Source organism: Cygnus atratus, chromosome 1 (genome assembly GCF_013377495.2).
Source record: "Cygnus atratus isolate AKBS03 ecotype Queensland, Australia chromosome 1, CAtr_DNAZoo_HiC_assembly, whole genome shotgun sequence".
Taxonomy (NCBI): domain Eukaryota; kingdom Metazoa; phylum Chordata; class Aves; order Anseriformes; family Anatidae; genus Cygnus; species Cygnus atratus.
Genome location: NC_066362.1, coordinates 192,260,043 through 192,272,710, shown reverse-complemented (window position 1 = coordinate 192,272,710; position 12,668 = coordinate 192,260,043). Strand labels below are relative to the sequence as shown.

The 12,668-nt window shown below is 42.1% G+C and overlaps 1 protein-coding gene across 1 annotated transcript; it reads right to left on the bottom strand.

Annotated features, from left to right (window-relative positions):
• Positions 1-10,527: 10,527 nt before the first annotated feature.
• LOC118245996 (vitelline membrane outer layer protein 1-like) lies at positions 10,528-12,428 on the bottom strand. The gene is made up of 3 exons (XM_035542706.1): positions 12,258-12,428; positions 11,545-11,639; positions 10,528-10,813 (listed from the first exon to the last, which is right to left on the bottom strand). Exons 1-3 carry the CDS (start codon positions 12,426-12,428, stop codon positions 10,528-10,530), a joined length of 552 nt encoding a protein of 183 aa, XP_035398599.1.
• Between the last annotated feature and the right edge of the window lie 240 nt (positions 12,429-12,668).

Sequence of the window (12,668 nt, the reverse complement as noted above, 5' to 3'; positions counted from 1 at the left end):
AAGGATCAGAGGACATTGCCACTCGTGAGCGTGTGGACCAAACATTGCAGGTGCCTGTGACTAGTCAGGTATACTCCACATGAAGGCAGTGTAACTCAGATATCTGTCATTTATAGTAAATAATTTTAGCTAGCAAATTTAGACTGATTCTAATAAAGCATTGGATTGTGTTTAATTTTAAGTGTTGAAAGTGACAGGAATATTCATGCACCTGCATTAAGCCTACCCTCAGTTGCTTAACTGAAGCGCAGCAGCATTATATATTTAAAACTTCAGGGGAAAAATAAAAAAAGGATCTTTATACAGTGCTAGTTAGATGAATCAGAATAGTTTTGTCTGAATTTTGTGGAGTTTCATCTCTTTCTGCTCACATTCCTGAACAGAGCAAAAATAGCAGGCAGAGTTATGTATAGATCCTTGATAAGCCCCCCTTCATCTCAGCTTGGCCCCCAAATTTTCTCAGAATTGCTGGTCTGGCTGCTTATAAGGAGCCTCTCTATCTTTCCAACAGTAAATGCTTATTTCTGCATGCAATTTTTATAACCTGCTACAGAGTGCAGAGTGCATTCAGAGTGCAAAAAGTTTCTGAATGCAAAAGACTGTATTTCCAGCTCCACTAGATTGGTTTTGGTATGTATTGTCTACTGACAGCTATTACAAAATTTTTGCATGCAGTGAACTGAGGTTAGTTTGTCTGCTTTAGAGGTGCTTAAACTATTGTTTAAAATACTGTAACTATTTTTAAAATTTCAAGTCAAAAGAAATCAAGTCCACATAGTTCTTCTGGTTTTACATAGGGAATAACAAATCACAAAAACACTGAAGGAGTTGTATTTATATTGGCAAGAAATGGAACAGTAATCACAGATTACACATGCCTGCAAGGTAGCAATATACATAGACAACAACATACATAGTCTCAGAAGCAGAAGAGTTGTACAGAGCCTCAAGGCAAGATGTAGTAGAGGAAAGTGAAACAAGGAAAATTTGAGGTAAAATATGCTGGTTTGTTGTTGTTGTTTTGTTTGTGTGTGTTTGTTTTGTTTTGTTTTGTTTTTCATAAGTACAGATAAGCAGAGAAGCAACCTTTTTCAGGACAATAAGACATTTTTGATTGCGTATAGAGTTCACTCATTACAATAAAGGGTTATGGACCCTCTGATATGTTCAAGGTCCTCGAAGTCCATTTTGAGTCCTTACTGTAAACAGACAAGTCAGCCTTTTCCTGAATGAGAAGAGGTTTTATTTAGGTAAGTACCATGCTCACACTTCTGTTTCTCATTGTAATACAAATCTCTCATTCTTTAAAGTCCCCACATTCTCCTTCCTTGCCCTTTTGTACCCACTTGAACCACAGCCTCTGTGAAACAGCTACATCACCTGGCATCTATTGTACCTAACACATGCCTAATTGCTCCTATTGTATCCACCATACCTACATGGCAAAAGTTGGTGTTCTTTAGGCACTGCTATAGGGAAATAACAGTGACAGGTGTAGCCCTGTAGCAGGTCTGCTCTTGGACATTCAGAAAAGAACAGTCATAATCTTGGTTAAATGCTCTTCACACTGCAATGAATGAAAAAGACTGATTTCAAGTAAAACATGCTGATATCTTCTGACCATTCACCTCTAGCAGGCCTGAGCACATGGCCAAAGCAATGCTCCTGCTCAAAGCTGAAAATGCAGTAAACTTCCAGAGCAGCAACAATACAATGATCCACACCAGGTAGCAGAAAAAGAGGCTGCTCCCTCCAGGAGAGTAATGTGCAGGACAGGCAGATGTTTCGGGTTTATGTGGCAAGGTTTTGGTAGCAGGGGGGCTGCAGGGCTGGCTTGTGTGAGCAGAGCCCAGCAGCTGCCCCAGGTCAGATCAGAGCCAGCTCCAGACGGCTCCAAAAGGGACCCACTGCTGGCCAGAGATGAGCCATGAGTGATGCTGGTTGGGCCTCTGGGAGAGCAGATTGAAGGAAGGGGAAATCTGCTGTGCTACAGCAGCTGGGAGAGAGGGGTGAGAGCTGAGAGAGAAGCAGCCCTGCAGCCCCTAAGGTGAGTGCAGCAGGAGGGCAGGAGGTGCTCCAGGCACGCAGCACAAGTTCCCCTGCGGCCCGTGGAGAGGCCCCTGGTGGAGCAGGCTGTCCCCCTGCAGCCCACGGGTCCCACATGGAGCAGATCTCCACGCTGCAGCCCGTGGAGGAGCCCCCGGTGGAGCAGGTGGATGTGGCCTGGAGGAGGCTGCGGCCCATGGAGAGCCCCCACTTCAGCTCATACCCAGTAGCGTCACTTTTTTGTAGTAGTGTTTTTTTGGTTGGTTGGTTGTTTTTTTTTTTTTTTTGTGGTAGATTTTCCCTATAACCCAGGTTTTCCCCCATAGGATGGGATTTGCCTGAGCAAGGAATGCTGCTACATGCTTTTTGCTACAGACAGCATCAAGCTCAACATTTTTTGGTCTTATATATTTGCAGGTCTTCTGTGAAAACTCTGTTGGGTACAAACTCTGCATTTCAAATATTCTTTTGATCAATTAGTCACTAAATTTGCAGGAACTCAATAAAAAACATAGAGAAGTACAAGGAGAGCAGGAAGGCTTCATGACAAATGGCTTGGGATCTCAAAGTTCAGATAAACGGCCTTGCTAAATCAGCTTCAAAATGTAGAAATTCTTCTTAATGCATCTAGCAACAGTAACTCAGCAAGTGTTGCCCTCAGAATGAATTCAGATTTGTTCAGATGAGATCACTAGTTTTTGGGGGATCTAATGGTGAGAAGAAATGGTGTAAAAAGTTTTCAGTTACCCAGACAGTGTCAGTCTTCTGAACTTTCTTTAGCTTTATAGTGATGGAAAGTGGGAGTCAGAAAAACTAAGTGGGGAGGAAAATAGGTGGGAAACAGTACATAAAGGACCTCTACAAATACCCTGATAGCACAGACATTACAAACCAACTGGGGAAGCACAAAGACAGTAAAGCCTTGAGCATCCATGGTTTTCTTTCAGTTGGCTGTTCAGCTGGCATGAAACCAGCACACCTCAGCACTGAAATAACAAGCAGGTAGACCACAGAGTCCAAAAACTCAGTTATTTTAACTTTGACTTTCATATTATCCATCCACTAAAAAAGAAATAGCAATAAAATAAATTAAAAAAAAAAATCTGTCAAAATGAAGATGAGGAGGATCTAATAGTCAGGATCCACCTTATTGCTTGTCTCTGCTTTAGTTGAAAGCATAAAGAAGCCCACAAGCTATGGAAGAGTTATTACAGATCAGCCCCATTTCTGTCATGGAGGAGTATCAGTAAATATCCTCGATTAAGACCTAGAAAAGTGAACAGAGTGCTAAGAGATCTGGATTAAATTAAACACGAGGATAGTGTAGACTGAATGGCAGAGGAAATCTTTCTGCCTGACAAATCCATCATTTTGTGGAATGCCCTCCCTGTTACGTAATGGGATGGCCAACAGTTAAGGGGAACATCTAAACCCTAGACATGAAGAACCTAAAAAATGCATAACTGGAAACAAGACAGACCTGGGAAAAAGATCATCACTATGGGTATTGTTTCTGTTCTTATTTATTTTGCACTCACCAACGTGCTTTAGGAAGATGGATTAATAATAAGGTCTTTCCCATCTATAACTTATGTAGTTCTGTAAGTTTTCATTAACAGGTTTATAAAACTGAGCTTGCAGGGAAATGGGATACCAGAAAACATCTGAATGCTGCAAAGCAATTTCACAATGTGGGATTTAAACTCATTTTGCCCCCATGAGAAACTTCACTGGGTGACAACTGTGGCATCCTTTGTGTCAGCATAAAAAATGATTTGACTGCTTACAGCATATTTTCCAGGTCTGTGAAAGCCTTTGGGATTATACTGGAGGAAAGATTTAGTTATGTTTCTATGGAAACCATAACTGTTATATAAAAGCCTGTTTAACAAGCAAGAGTGTGATACTGTATCTCCTTCAATGTGAGCCACCTCTGAGATACCTCACTGATAGACTTCCAGCTGGGTTTGAAAGTCTAGCAGGACACCAGTGGGTTTCTCGCACCTCTAATAGGAGTGAGAGTCAGCAGGTACTGCTGGATAACTGCTTAGCATTGTGGCAGAGGTGTTATAATCCCACATGGAAAGTTGCAGTCATTTTGCTAGACTTGAAAATAAATTTTTCATCAGGTAGATCGTGAAGTAATGATTTCCTAAGTTCACATCTTTCTCACTTATCCTCTATTTTATCCATGTGTAACTTCACTGACTCCAATATGACCCCAAGGAGACACACAGTTATGTTTTTTCATAAAATACTGAAGTGCTCCCAGCTGTTTGTTTGGAAACACCTGGAGATAGAAGTGGTATTTTCTTCACTTAGTTGCTACTTTTCCTGAGATGAAAGTCTCTTTTGAAATTAAGAGCTTTGTCCCCTTGACACTGCTCTTCCCAGTGAGCACACAGAAATGGCTGTTGCAGTGAAACACAAACACTGCCAGGAATTGGAATTTATTTTCACACTTTCTCCTTGGAAAATAAGATGTTCAAATCAACTTTTGGAGTATATTTCATGTTTTCACATTGATAGCACTCCCAGCCATGCAGTGGGTTTCATTGCAATCACCTAGAAATAATAAAGCTTGGTGTATTTGATAAGCAAAATAGTAGCAAAAGCTGAGAAGGAAAGTTCTTTTTTAGTTCCTCATGGTTATCTCACCACTAAAAGTTCGCTGACATGAAAAAAAAAATAAATCACTGGAGGGAGGAGCAAGGAGTGAAAGACATTCTATATACAACATTATGTCAGGAGGTTAATTTTTAACCTACTCCTACTACTTAAAGTAGTTTCGGATAGCATGAAGACACCTTGTCCTTTAGGGTGTGAGCAGCCCTTTATGGATTTTAACAAAGCTATCAACATACAGTTTCGTCAATGCACTTCTAAGTCATTCACAGAACAGACACAGAATGCCCCCCTCGCACCCTCTGAGAAATAGGGGTTGGATCAGAAGAAACATCAAGGGGATATCCCAGAATTGTTCAGGTCTTTTCATCCTGCAAGGACTTGTGCAGGAACTTAACTATGCATACCATCCTGTTCCCTCTGAAAATGTTGTTATTTTCCACAGAATGAATTAAGCTCATACAGGTATCCTTACAACATTGCAGCATCTTCACTTGTTTTCTCTCCTATACAAGATGCTGGAGAGGCCATGTGTGAGTCATCAAAACAAAATAGTTGTTACTCTTTGCTGGAGAGGCCCAGTTGTTAGTGCAGGTAAATTTCATCAAACTAGTTGAATTGTTGCAGTGATCATTAAATCTTAGCAAGCTACATAAAGTTAGACTATGTTGTAAGGTGCTATCAGCTGATTTAGGTCTACAAAGTTTTTTTCTGGTGGGACATGGAAAGAGCAAGAAATCTGGATCAAAATAGAAAGAGTCTAAGAAAGGTTCCACTTTACCTGCTAAAGAGAAATATGTTTTTTATACATCTGGTGTTGTCACTTTGCAGTTAATTCTGTTTCTGAGCTGCCAGACAGGACGTTCCCTGGGACATCTTGGCTCATTCAGTCTCTCCAGCTTTCAGTGAGCCAGGGAGGTACCTTCTATCCCCTCTTTCCACCAGGACAACTGTTTCTAACATCACTTGCTAGAACCTGTACTGCCATGGGTAAGCTCCATTTCTGCAGAGATAGAGACAAAACAGGTGGATACAAACCCTGCAGCAACTTCTCAGTCCAAAATTTAGGGTTGAAACACAGTACCACAATTATATAATCTTGAAGCACAAAGACATGCCCAAAGGCTCAGTGCTGTGGGGGAGGATGGAAGCCAGAATTCAACCCTCCACGAATTCCGTCTTCTGCAAGGCCCTGCTGTCTTTCTTCTCAGAACCAACAGATTAACATTCTCCAGTGGTCACATTCTGTAGCAATATTTCCAAATAACTACACTCTGAAAATCCCAAGACAGATGTTTTCAATAGTTTCCTCACTGATAATCATGTTAGTTAATTAGGGTTGTCTTTAAGGGCTAGCAAAGGTAACCAAGACAAACTCAGCACGCGCTGCATGGTGCACATCACTATCATGTATAGAATCTAAAATTGTATGTAGCTAATGTATCTTCAGTTGTTTTCTCTGCATCTTCCATATCTAATAACTTAAGCTTCAGAACACCTCTGTGATGGAAGGAATATTTATTTTCCTCACACAGAGGGAACGAGGCTGCCATAATGGCAAAGATTCCAAGACCAAATTTCTAAGAGCGTTTCAAAGCTTGGTTCAAGTGAACACTACTGACAGCAGGTTTGTTCTGGACGTAACTACTCAGTCTTGTTCAATAGAAATAGCTTTTAGAAATCACTTCTGGAAAGCTCCAGACCTGCTGCTTCTGCTGGTCTCCCTGGGAGCTGTGCCACATGTGCATGGATAGGTGGGAGATTCCTCCCACACCTACTCAGACTCCAGTTCCTAAATTAGAAGTGGAGATAATCATTACTTAGCCCTTGGTCTGGCCACTGGCCCCGTTGTCATCCCACAGGAACTGGCTGGCAGTTCTTTGGCAACATGCTTCTCACTCCTAGATGTGCCAGGGACACAGAATGAGTTTTGAAAGTCATGCAGCTGTAGCTACTCAGTTTTCAGCTATGCACAGTTTCAGCCACATCAGTTCCAGTGCACTTTGCATCAGCAAAGTGCACTCTTAGTCCCTCATTTCAGTTGAAAGAATGTAATTCCTGTAACCAAATGCCTCTCGAACTAGTGCAGTAAATAGCTGAGACCTGCTCAGCTCGAGCTTCTAAATTGCATTCCCACCCCATCTTTTCTGTAGATGATCTATGTTATGCAAGTGGACCATCAGAGGAGGTCTAGCTGAAAGCATTCCACCAGTTTTCAGATGACAAAAGCCTCCCCACTTGATTTTTGAAGTTGCTGATAAATATATGAGAAAGTACATGAAGAGGAGGTAGTGCTCTGTTTTCCAAACATTTCTTGGAACAGCTCTCATTTGGAGTGTCTATTCACACACCAATATGAGGCCATATTACATCAGGCATAATAGGGAAGCATAAAAGGTCAGTTTAGCTGATGGTGTGAATAATTCTTCTCCCAGTACAACCTCAAAATTTAACTGAATCATTCTTTTGCAGAGAAGAAGCAGATGTTCAGAGCCTTCCAGCTTGGCCTACCCTCCTTAGAATAAATGTGAAATCTGAAGTTCAAGTTGTTTCAATTATCTACATATGCACATACATACACATAAGAAAACAGGCACCAGTTCTTGAACAAATCGTTTAAAAGAAAAGTAATTACTTCGTTCAGGCACTTCAGCTCAGCTCTAATGGCCATTCCAAGAATCAACTCTCAGAAACCAACTCTACCAGGGGAAGAGAGAAACTACCAAACCTCTCTCCCCACACTTAACTGCTTATTTGGGAAACTGGCTACACACACAACTTGGATTCACAAAGCATAACTTTCCAAGACACACAACTTACTCACATGCTGAGAAAAAGCACTTGAAATATCATGTTGCTGCATTCACTGGTGACGCTGAGCACATGATACCATAATGTAAAACACATGGCAATTTTTACTTGTCCTACTCGCTCTGGTGGAAGGACACAAGTAGCTGGCTCTGTAAGACTTCTGTGAAGTGCATGGAGCTGCCACTGCTTGAGCAAAGGTATTCCTCAGATTCAGGAAGGTAAAATATAGACCATAAAACAGAATAGTTCAATTGGAAGAGACCTTCAAAGATCATCTAGTCTAACTGCCTGACCACTTCAGGCAATTAAAGCATGTTAATGAGAGCATTGTCCAAAAGTCTCTTGAACACCAACAGGCATGGGGCATCCATTACCTTTCTAGGAAGCCTGTTCCTGTGTCTGACCACCCTCAGAGTAAATAAATTTTTCCTTATGTCCAGTCTCAACCTCCCCTGGTGCAGTTTTGTGTTGTTCCTGCGCATTCTATCATTGGCTAAGTCAATATCAGTGTCACCACAATTCCTTCACCGAATTAAGCCTGTTTTGTTTAGGTGAATACAACTATTTTTATTCTTATGTCATCAAATCTCACCTCATTAATTATACCAGATGGTCAGTTTGCAAGTTGAAACTTTCCCTATCACATAAGAGATGGAAGACAAACATCTAGAAGCAAATTAAGGCACGTCCATTCATGGCGTTTGAAAACAATGTAATTTTGGAAGCTATGTTTTCAAATAAAGGGACAGTCAACCCAGAACTCCCTCTAACAGTAATAGCATCAGAATCTAGCTTTAGTTTAATTTGGTTCAGCTTGCTAGAAAAAAAAGGTTGCTACTTTGGTTGGTTTTTTGCTGCTAAGTACTAAAGATGAGGGATTTGAAAGTTTATAGAGAGCTAAATACATGACAAATAAAGGTTTTTTTCAGCAAATCCCAAATGGAGATGGAAGTTACAAAATGTTGCCTTGAAGCTATGAATCCCTAGTATTTCAAATGTATTTCAAATGCTGACTGGGCTGGTTTTGCAAAATAAGCATTTAGCTAAAAAAAGAATTGTGTGCTTAAAATGTCTTCAGTCAAGTGGAGGACAGAAAGCAGTTAAAGGATCACCTAGAAAATATCAAGTTATAAAAAACATCTTAAGAGGTTAAGAAATAAATTGGATCCTCAGATTAAATAAATCAGAGCTATGCAAATTTGAACCAGAGAGTCAGACTGGAAAGGTGTTGGCTTTTTTTTTTTTTTTAATGAAATTAAAACCCAGAAAACCGTTAAAGATTTACTGCTGTATCACTGAGGCTTTGGGAAGTGCTTCAGCTGAAGTAACTTTGAATGATGTCCATGGAGATCCACTCATTTACTTCAGCAGTCCCTCAGGAAGCAAATGATGGGAACCTACACCCTGTACTGTACAGACAGAGCCAAGAGAAATGTGTCTCATTGCTGCAGATTCAATCAAGCCTGAATTGTGTACGGCTGGCTTACCCATTTGTCACCCACCACTTGGATAAAATCCTGTGTTGCCAAAAATGGGAACTGGGCAGCGAAATGACACTAACACCACGAAAAATTGCTATGGGCTCCAAAGGCCAGCATTGGAAAACATTACCAAACAATAAACCTTCGATGCGATATGGTTTAGTGGAGTACTTAGTGTTAGGTCGGAGGTTGGACTCGATGATCTTGAGGTCTCTTCCAACCAAGAAATCTGTGTGTCTGATGAACGTGCTGTGATTGCTGTTGTTTTCACCAATAAAATTCATACTCATCACTTCCATGAGACAGAGAAACTTTTTATTGCAACAGGCATTAGATATGGAGCACTGCAACCAGAGACAGTACAGAGAGTTAGACAGACCAGTGATCTGCTCCAGAGTAGCCCCCTGATTTTGTTAACAAAACTCTTTCAACTAAAGTAAACATTAGACTTGTTCTGTTCTTTAATCTGCTATATTCCATTGCTCTTAAAAGAAAATACAGTTATTATTTGAGTGTATTTTGATGTAACTGACAGGAAGAAAATTTAGCCTGGGTGAAGAGCTAGTGGCAAAGGCTGTTGTGTATGTGCTGAGCACAGGATGTGAACTGGCAGAAGAAACAGCTAGATGAGCCAGTGGAGCACACTCCAAAGCATCAACAAGAGTTTTAGGGAGCTACAACCCACGCAGCTGGCACTATAACCACACTAACGTGAATGCTCAGTGTAAGTACACCTTCTAACCACATTCCCTAAGGCAGGATCTCAGGTATGAGCTAAAAGAATAGTTGTAAAAAGTGTCTACAGCTCCTGGGGCAATTAAAGACAAATATGTGATGCTGCTCATGAGCCCACCCATATTTCCATTTCCCCAGTTTAGCTCTCATTGGTCATTTTGTCTTTGGTCAGAAACCTCAAGCTGACCCAAGCTGTTACCCATTCTTTGTCATGTCAAGAGGTCAAATGTTGTTTCAAACAAAGGGACAGACAGGCAGAGCAAACCTGAAAGAAACTCACTAGTCGGAGCAAAAGAAGGTGAGAAATCTATTCCTCACCTCTAAGCAATTGTCAGAGATTGGGTGTTTTAACAGTGATACGCTAGCGGTTACATGATGTGATGATTGTATTAAATACAATGCGCTTGGGTAACTGAGAAGTTATTCTTAGCAGTGGTAGCTACAAAAGGCATCACTATCTAAGGCATCATCTAATCTTCATCTAAGGTGGTATGGCAAGACATAAATATAAACTAAGCCACAAGAGACAAAAGTTGCAAGAAGCTAAGCCACAAGAAGCTAATCCACAAGAAGCTAAGTCACTGAGTCTCTCCCCTCCATCCCATTCTCTGCTTGGACTGGACTTTCCTTTGTCCTTTTGCTGCTTCCTTCATGGTTCTGTCTCTCACCCATTCCCTGCAGATATGAAGGCAATCCATGATCATAAATTGTATTTTAGTTAAAAAGTCACAGGCATTCCCCCGTGTAAAGTTAGAGCCAAGCATTGATGATGTCTCATTTGATGTGGGATGTGAGATGAGTAGAACAGTGATGAAGATGGGGCAAGTGCTCACTTACAGCAGAAGAACTTCACATTGTTGAGTGCTGTATCATCCTGAAGCCCCTGTGGAGGCTCTACCTTTGTCTGGAGACCACATATTTTGCAGTTTTTGCTCCATGGGCCAAATCTTCCCCATGACAGCCCATCACCTAGTAGCACAGCCGCATCTGAGCATCTGAACCGGATGTTGTTGGCTGCTGTGTCATCACCTCCTCCTTGAGACTTCTCCATTCTCAGAGAAAAGGAGACCAAGTAGCCTCTCGGACAAACTTGAAATTTGGTCCAGGTACCCCACCTGCAAAAAAAGCAGACAAAGGAATATCTGGGCTCTGAAATCCCCTGAGAAAGTGCCCCTTCTCCTTACCATGCTGCCCTCGAGCTTAATGGCTCCTGCTCCCAGCAGTGACCAGCACAACATCCTGCTGCAGTCTGTGGTCCCTTACTTTGTCATTCTTTGTTTCCCCCTCCTCCCAGGATATACTTTTCTCTTCACTGGTATCTTGTTAGAATAATACCCGAAAATCCCGGATTGGATAGTTACAGTTCTGGTGGAAGCTCTAAAGACAGTGTGTTTTGTGATAAATCCCTGGCCTGACTCATAAGTACACATTAGACAGCAGTGAGAGCATGCTCTCTGCCATCCCGAGGTGCAGTGCTGTTCACTTCTGCAGGGCCAGGACTTCATCCAAACAGTTTCTAAATAGATGGTTAAAAATCCCTTTCCTCACATTTGCCCCACACACTGCAGATTTCCAAGAAGGACTCTAGCCCGGGCACTGTAATTCAGTTGTTCATAGTGCTCTGCGGAAATTTCAAGAGCAAACAGAAGGCAGTAATGTGAAGTACCCAAGTTTAACCACCCTAAAAATGGATGAACAAAAAGCCTAGCCACCTGTTTCAGTTTACTTTATATGCCAGCTCTGCGTAGACAAAGCAAGTCAGAGAAGAGACCCCGGCAAATAGTGACGCCTGTGGTTGCTTTGTGAGCTGGTGCCGACAAACGAGGGAGAAGCCCATGCTACTTACTTCCCCACCAAGGAGTCGATGACTGAGTCATCCTGGCAACGCAGCCAAATGCCGTTCAGAGCTGTGTCGTCATTTCCAAACTGCGAGGGCTCAACCTGCAGTAGAAGACACACAAGGACAGAGGCAAGGTGGAGAAGGCCCAGGAAACATCCTGTAAGTCCTAAACAGGACAGTCCTTAAGTCCTTTAAGTCCTAAACAGTCCCAACTCCTTTCTGGGCTGAAAAAGAGAAAACATCTTGGGAAGCATGAAGGAAAAGAAAATATATTGGGAAACATGTAGGAAGCACATCACACCAGGAAACAGTTATGTACCTACGTAACACTTGCAACATGTTTTTCTATGTGTTTTTTAACTCTTTCTGACCCAACTAGTGAGGCAGAGACTTTGTCCCAGGAGACATGCTGGGAAAGGCTGCCACTCTCCCTGACTCCTGATTTTTGGCACAGACGTGGCTTCCTCCAGCAACATCAGCGACATGCAGACCACAAATCTGCTGGCACACCTCTATCTGGTTTGACAGCAAAACAATCTTGGCGGTAGGCTTGTTTTTGCTGTATCTAATATGAAACTTCTTTGCCTAAAAAATAAAATAACAGTAATAAAAAAAAAAATTATTTGCTGGACTAATTGTGGTGGCTAAATTTTCTAGGCTAAATTTTCCTAAAAACTCAGATTTGGGAGTGAGACAGTGGAAAATAGGGAGAGTTTTACCTTCAGTGCAAATCCCTTGGCATAGCCATAGCGGCAGAACTGCTGGCTGCCCCAGTTTCCCCAGTGGCCTCCATTGGGCACAGTGATGACAGAGGTGTATTCACGTGCCGCTGTGCCCAGGGTGCAGAAAGAGAACATCAGGATGAGGGTTGCTGGCATGAGGAGCTTCATCTCTTCCACTCCACATCTGCTGAAGGAGGGCTGATATATGGACAGGGAATTTATACCCTGCCAAGTCAGCCTGGGCTTCCCCATCAGTCTATCAACAAACACTGTAGGAACAATAGCTCCTGCTCTGGCAGTGACACAGCACTGCTGGCCTGCTTCTAGGAGGTGAGGAGCTCTCCTGGGAGCACAGGGAGTTTGACAACCAGCAGATGCTGTGGCTGGAGAGGCATTCTCCATCACTGA

Coding starts and splice junctions, on each gene's coding strand:
- LOC118245996 (XM_035542706.1), bottom strand. CDS start 12,428: ATGAAGCTCCTCATGCCAGCAACCCTCATCCTGATGTTCTCTTTCTGC. Junction 11,640..12,257: donor CCAAGGGATTTGCACTGAAG/GTAAAACTCTCC, acceptor CTTCTACTGCAG/GTTGAGCCCTCGCAGTTTGG. Junction 10,814..11,544: donor ATCGACTCCTTGGTGGGGAA/GTAAGTAGCATG, acceptor CTTTTTTTGCAG/GTGGGGTACCTGGACCAAAT.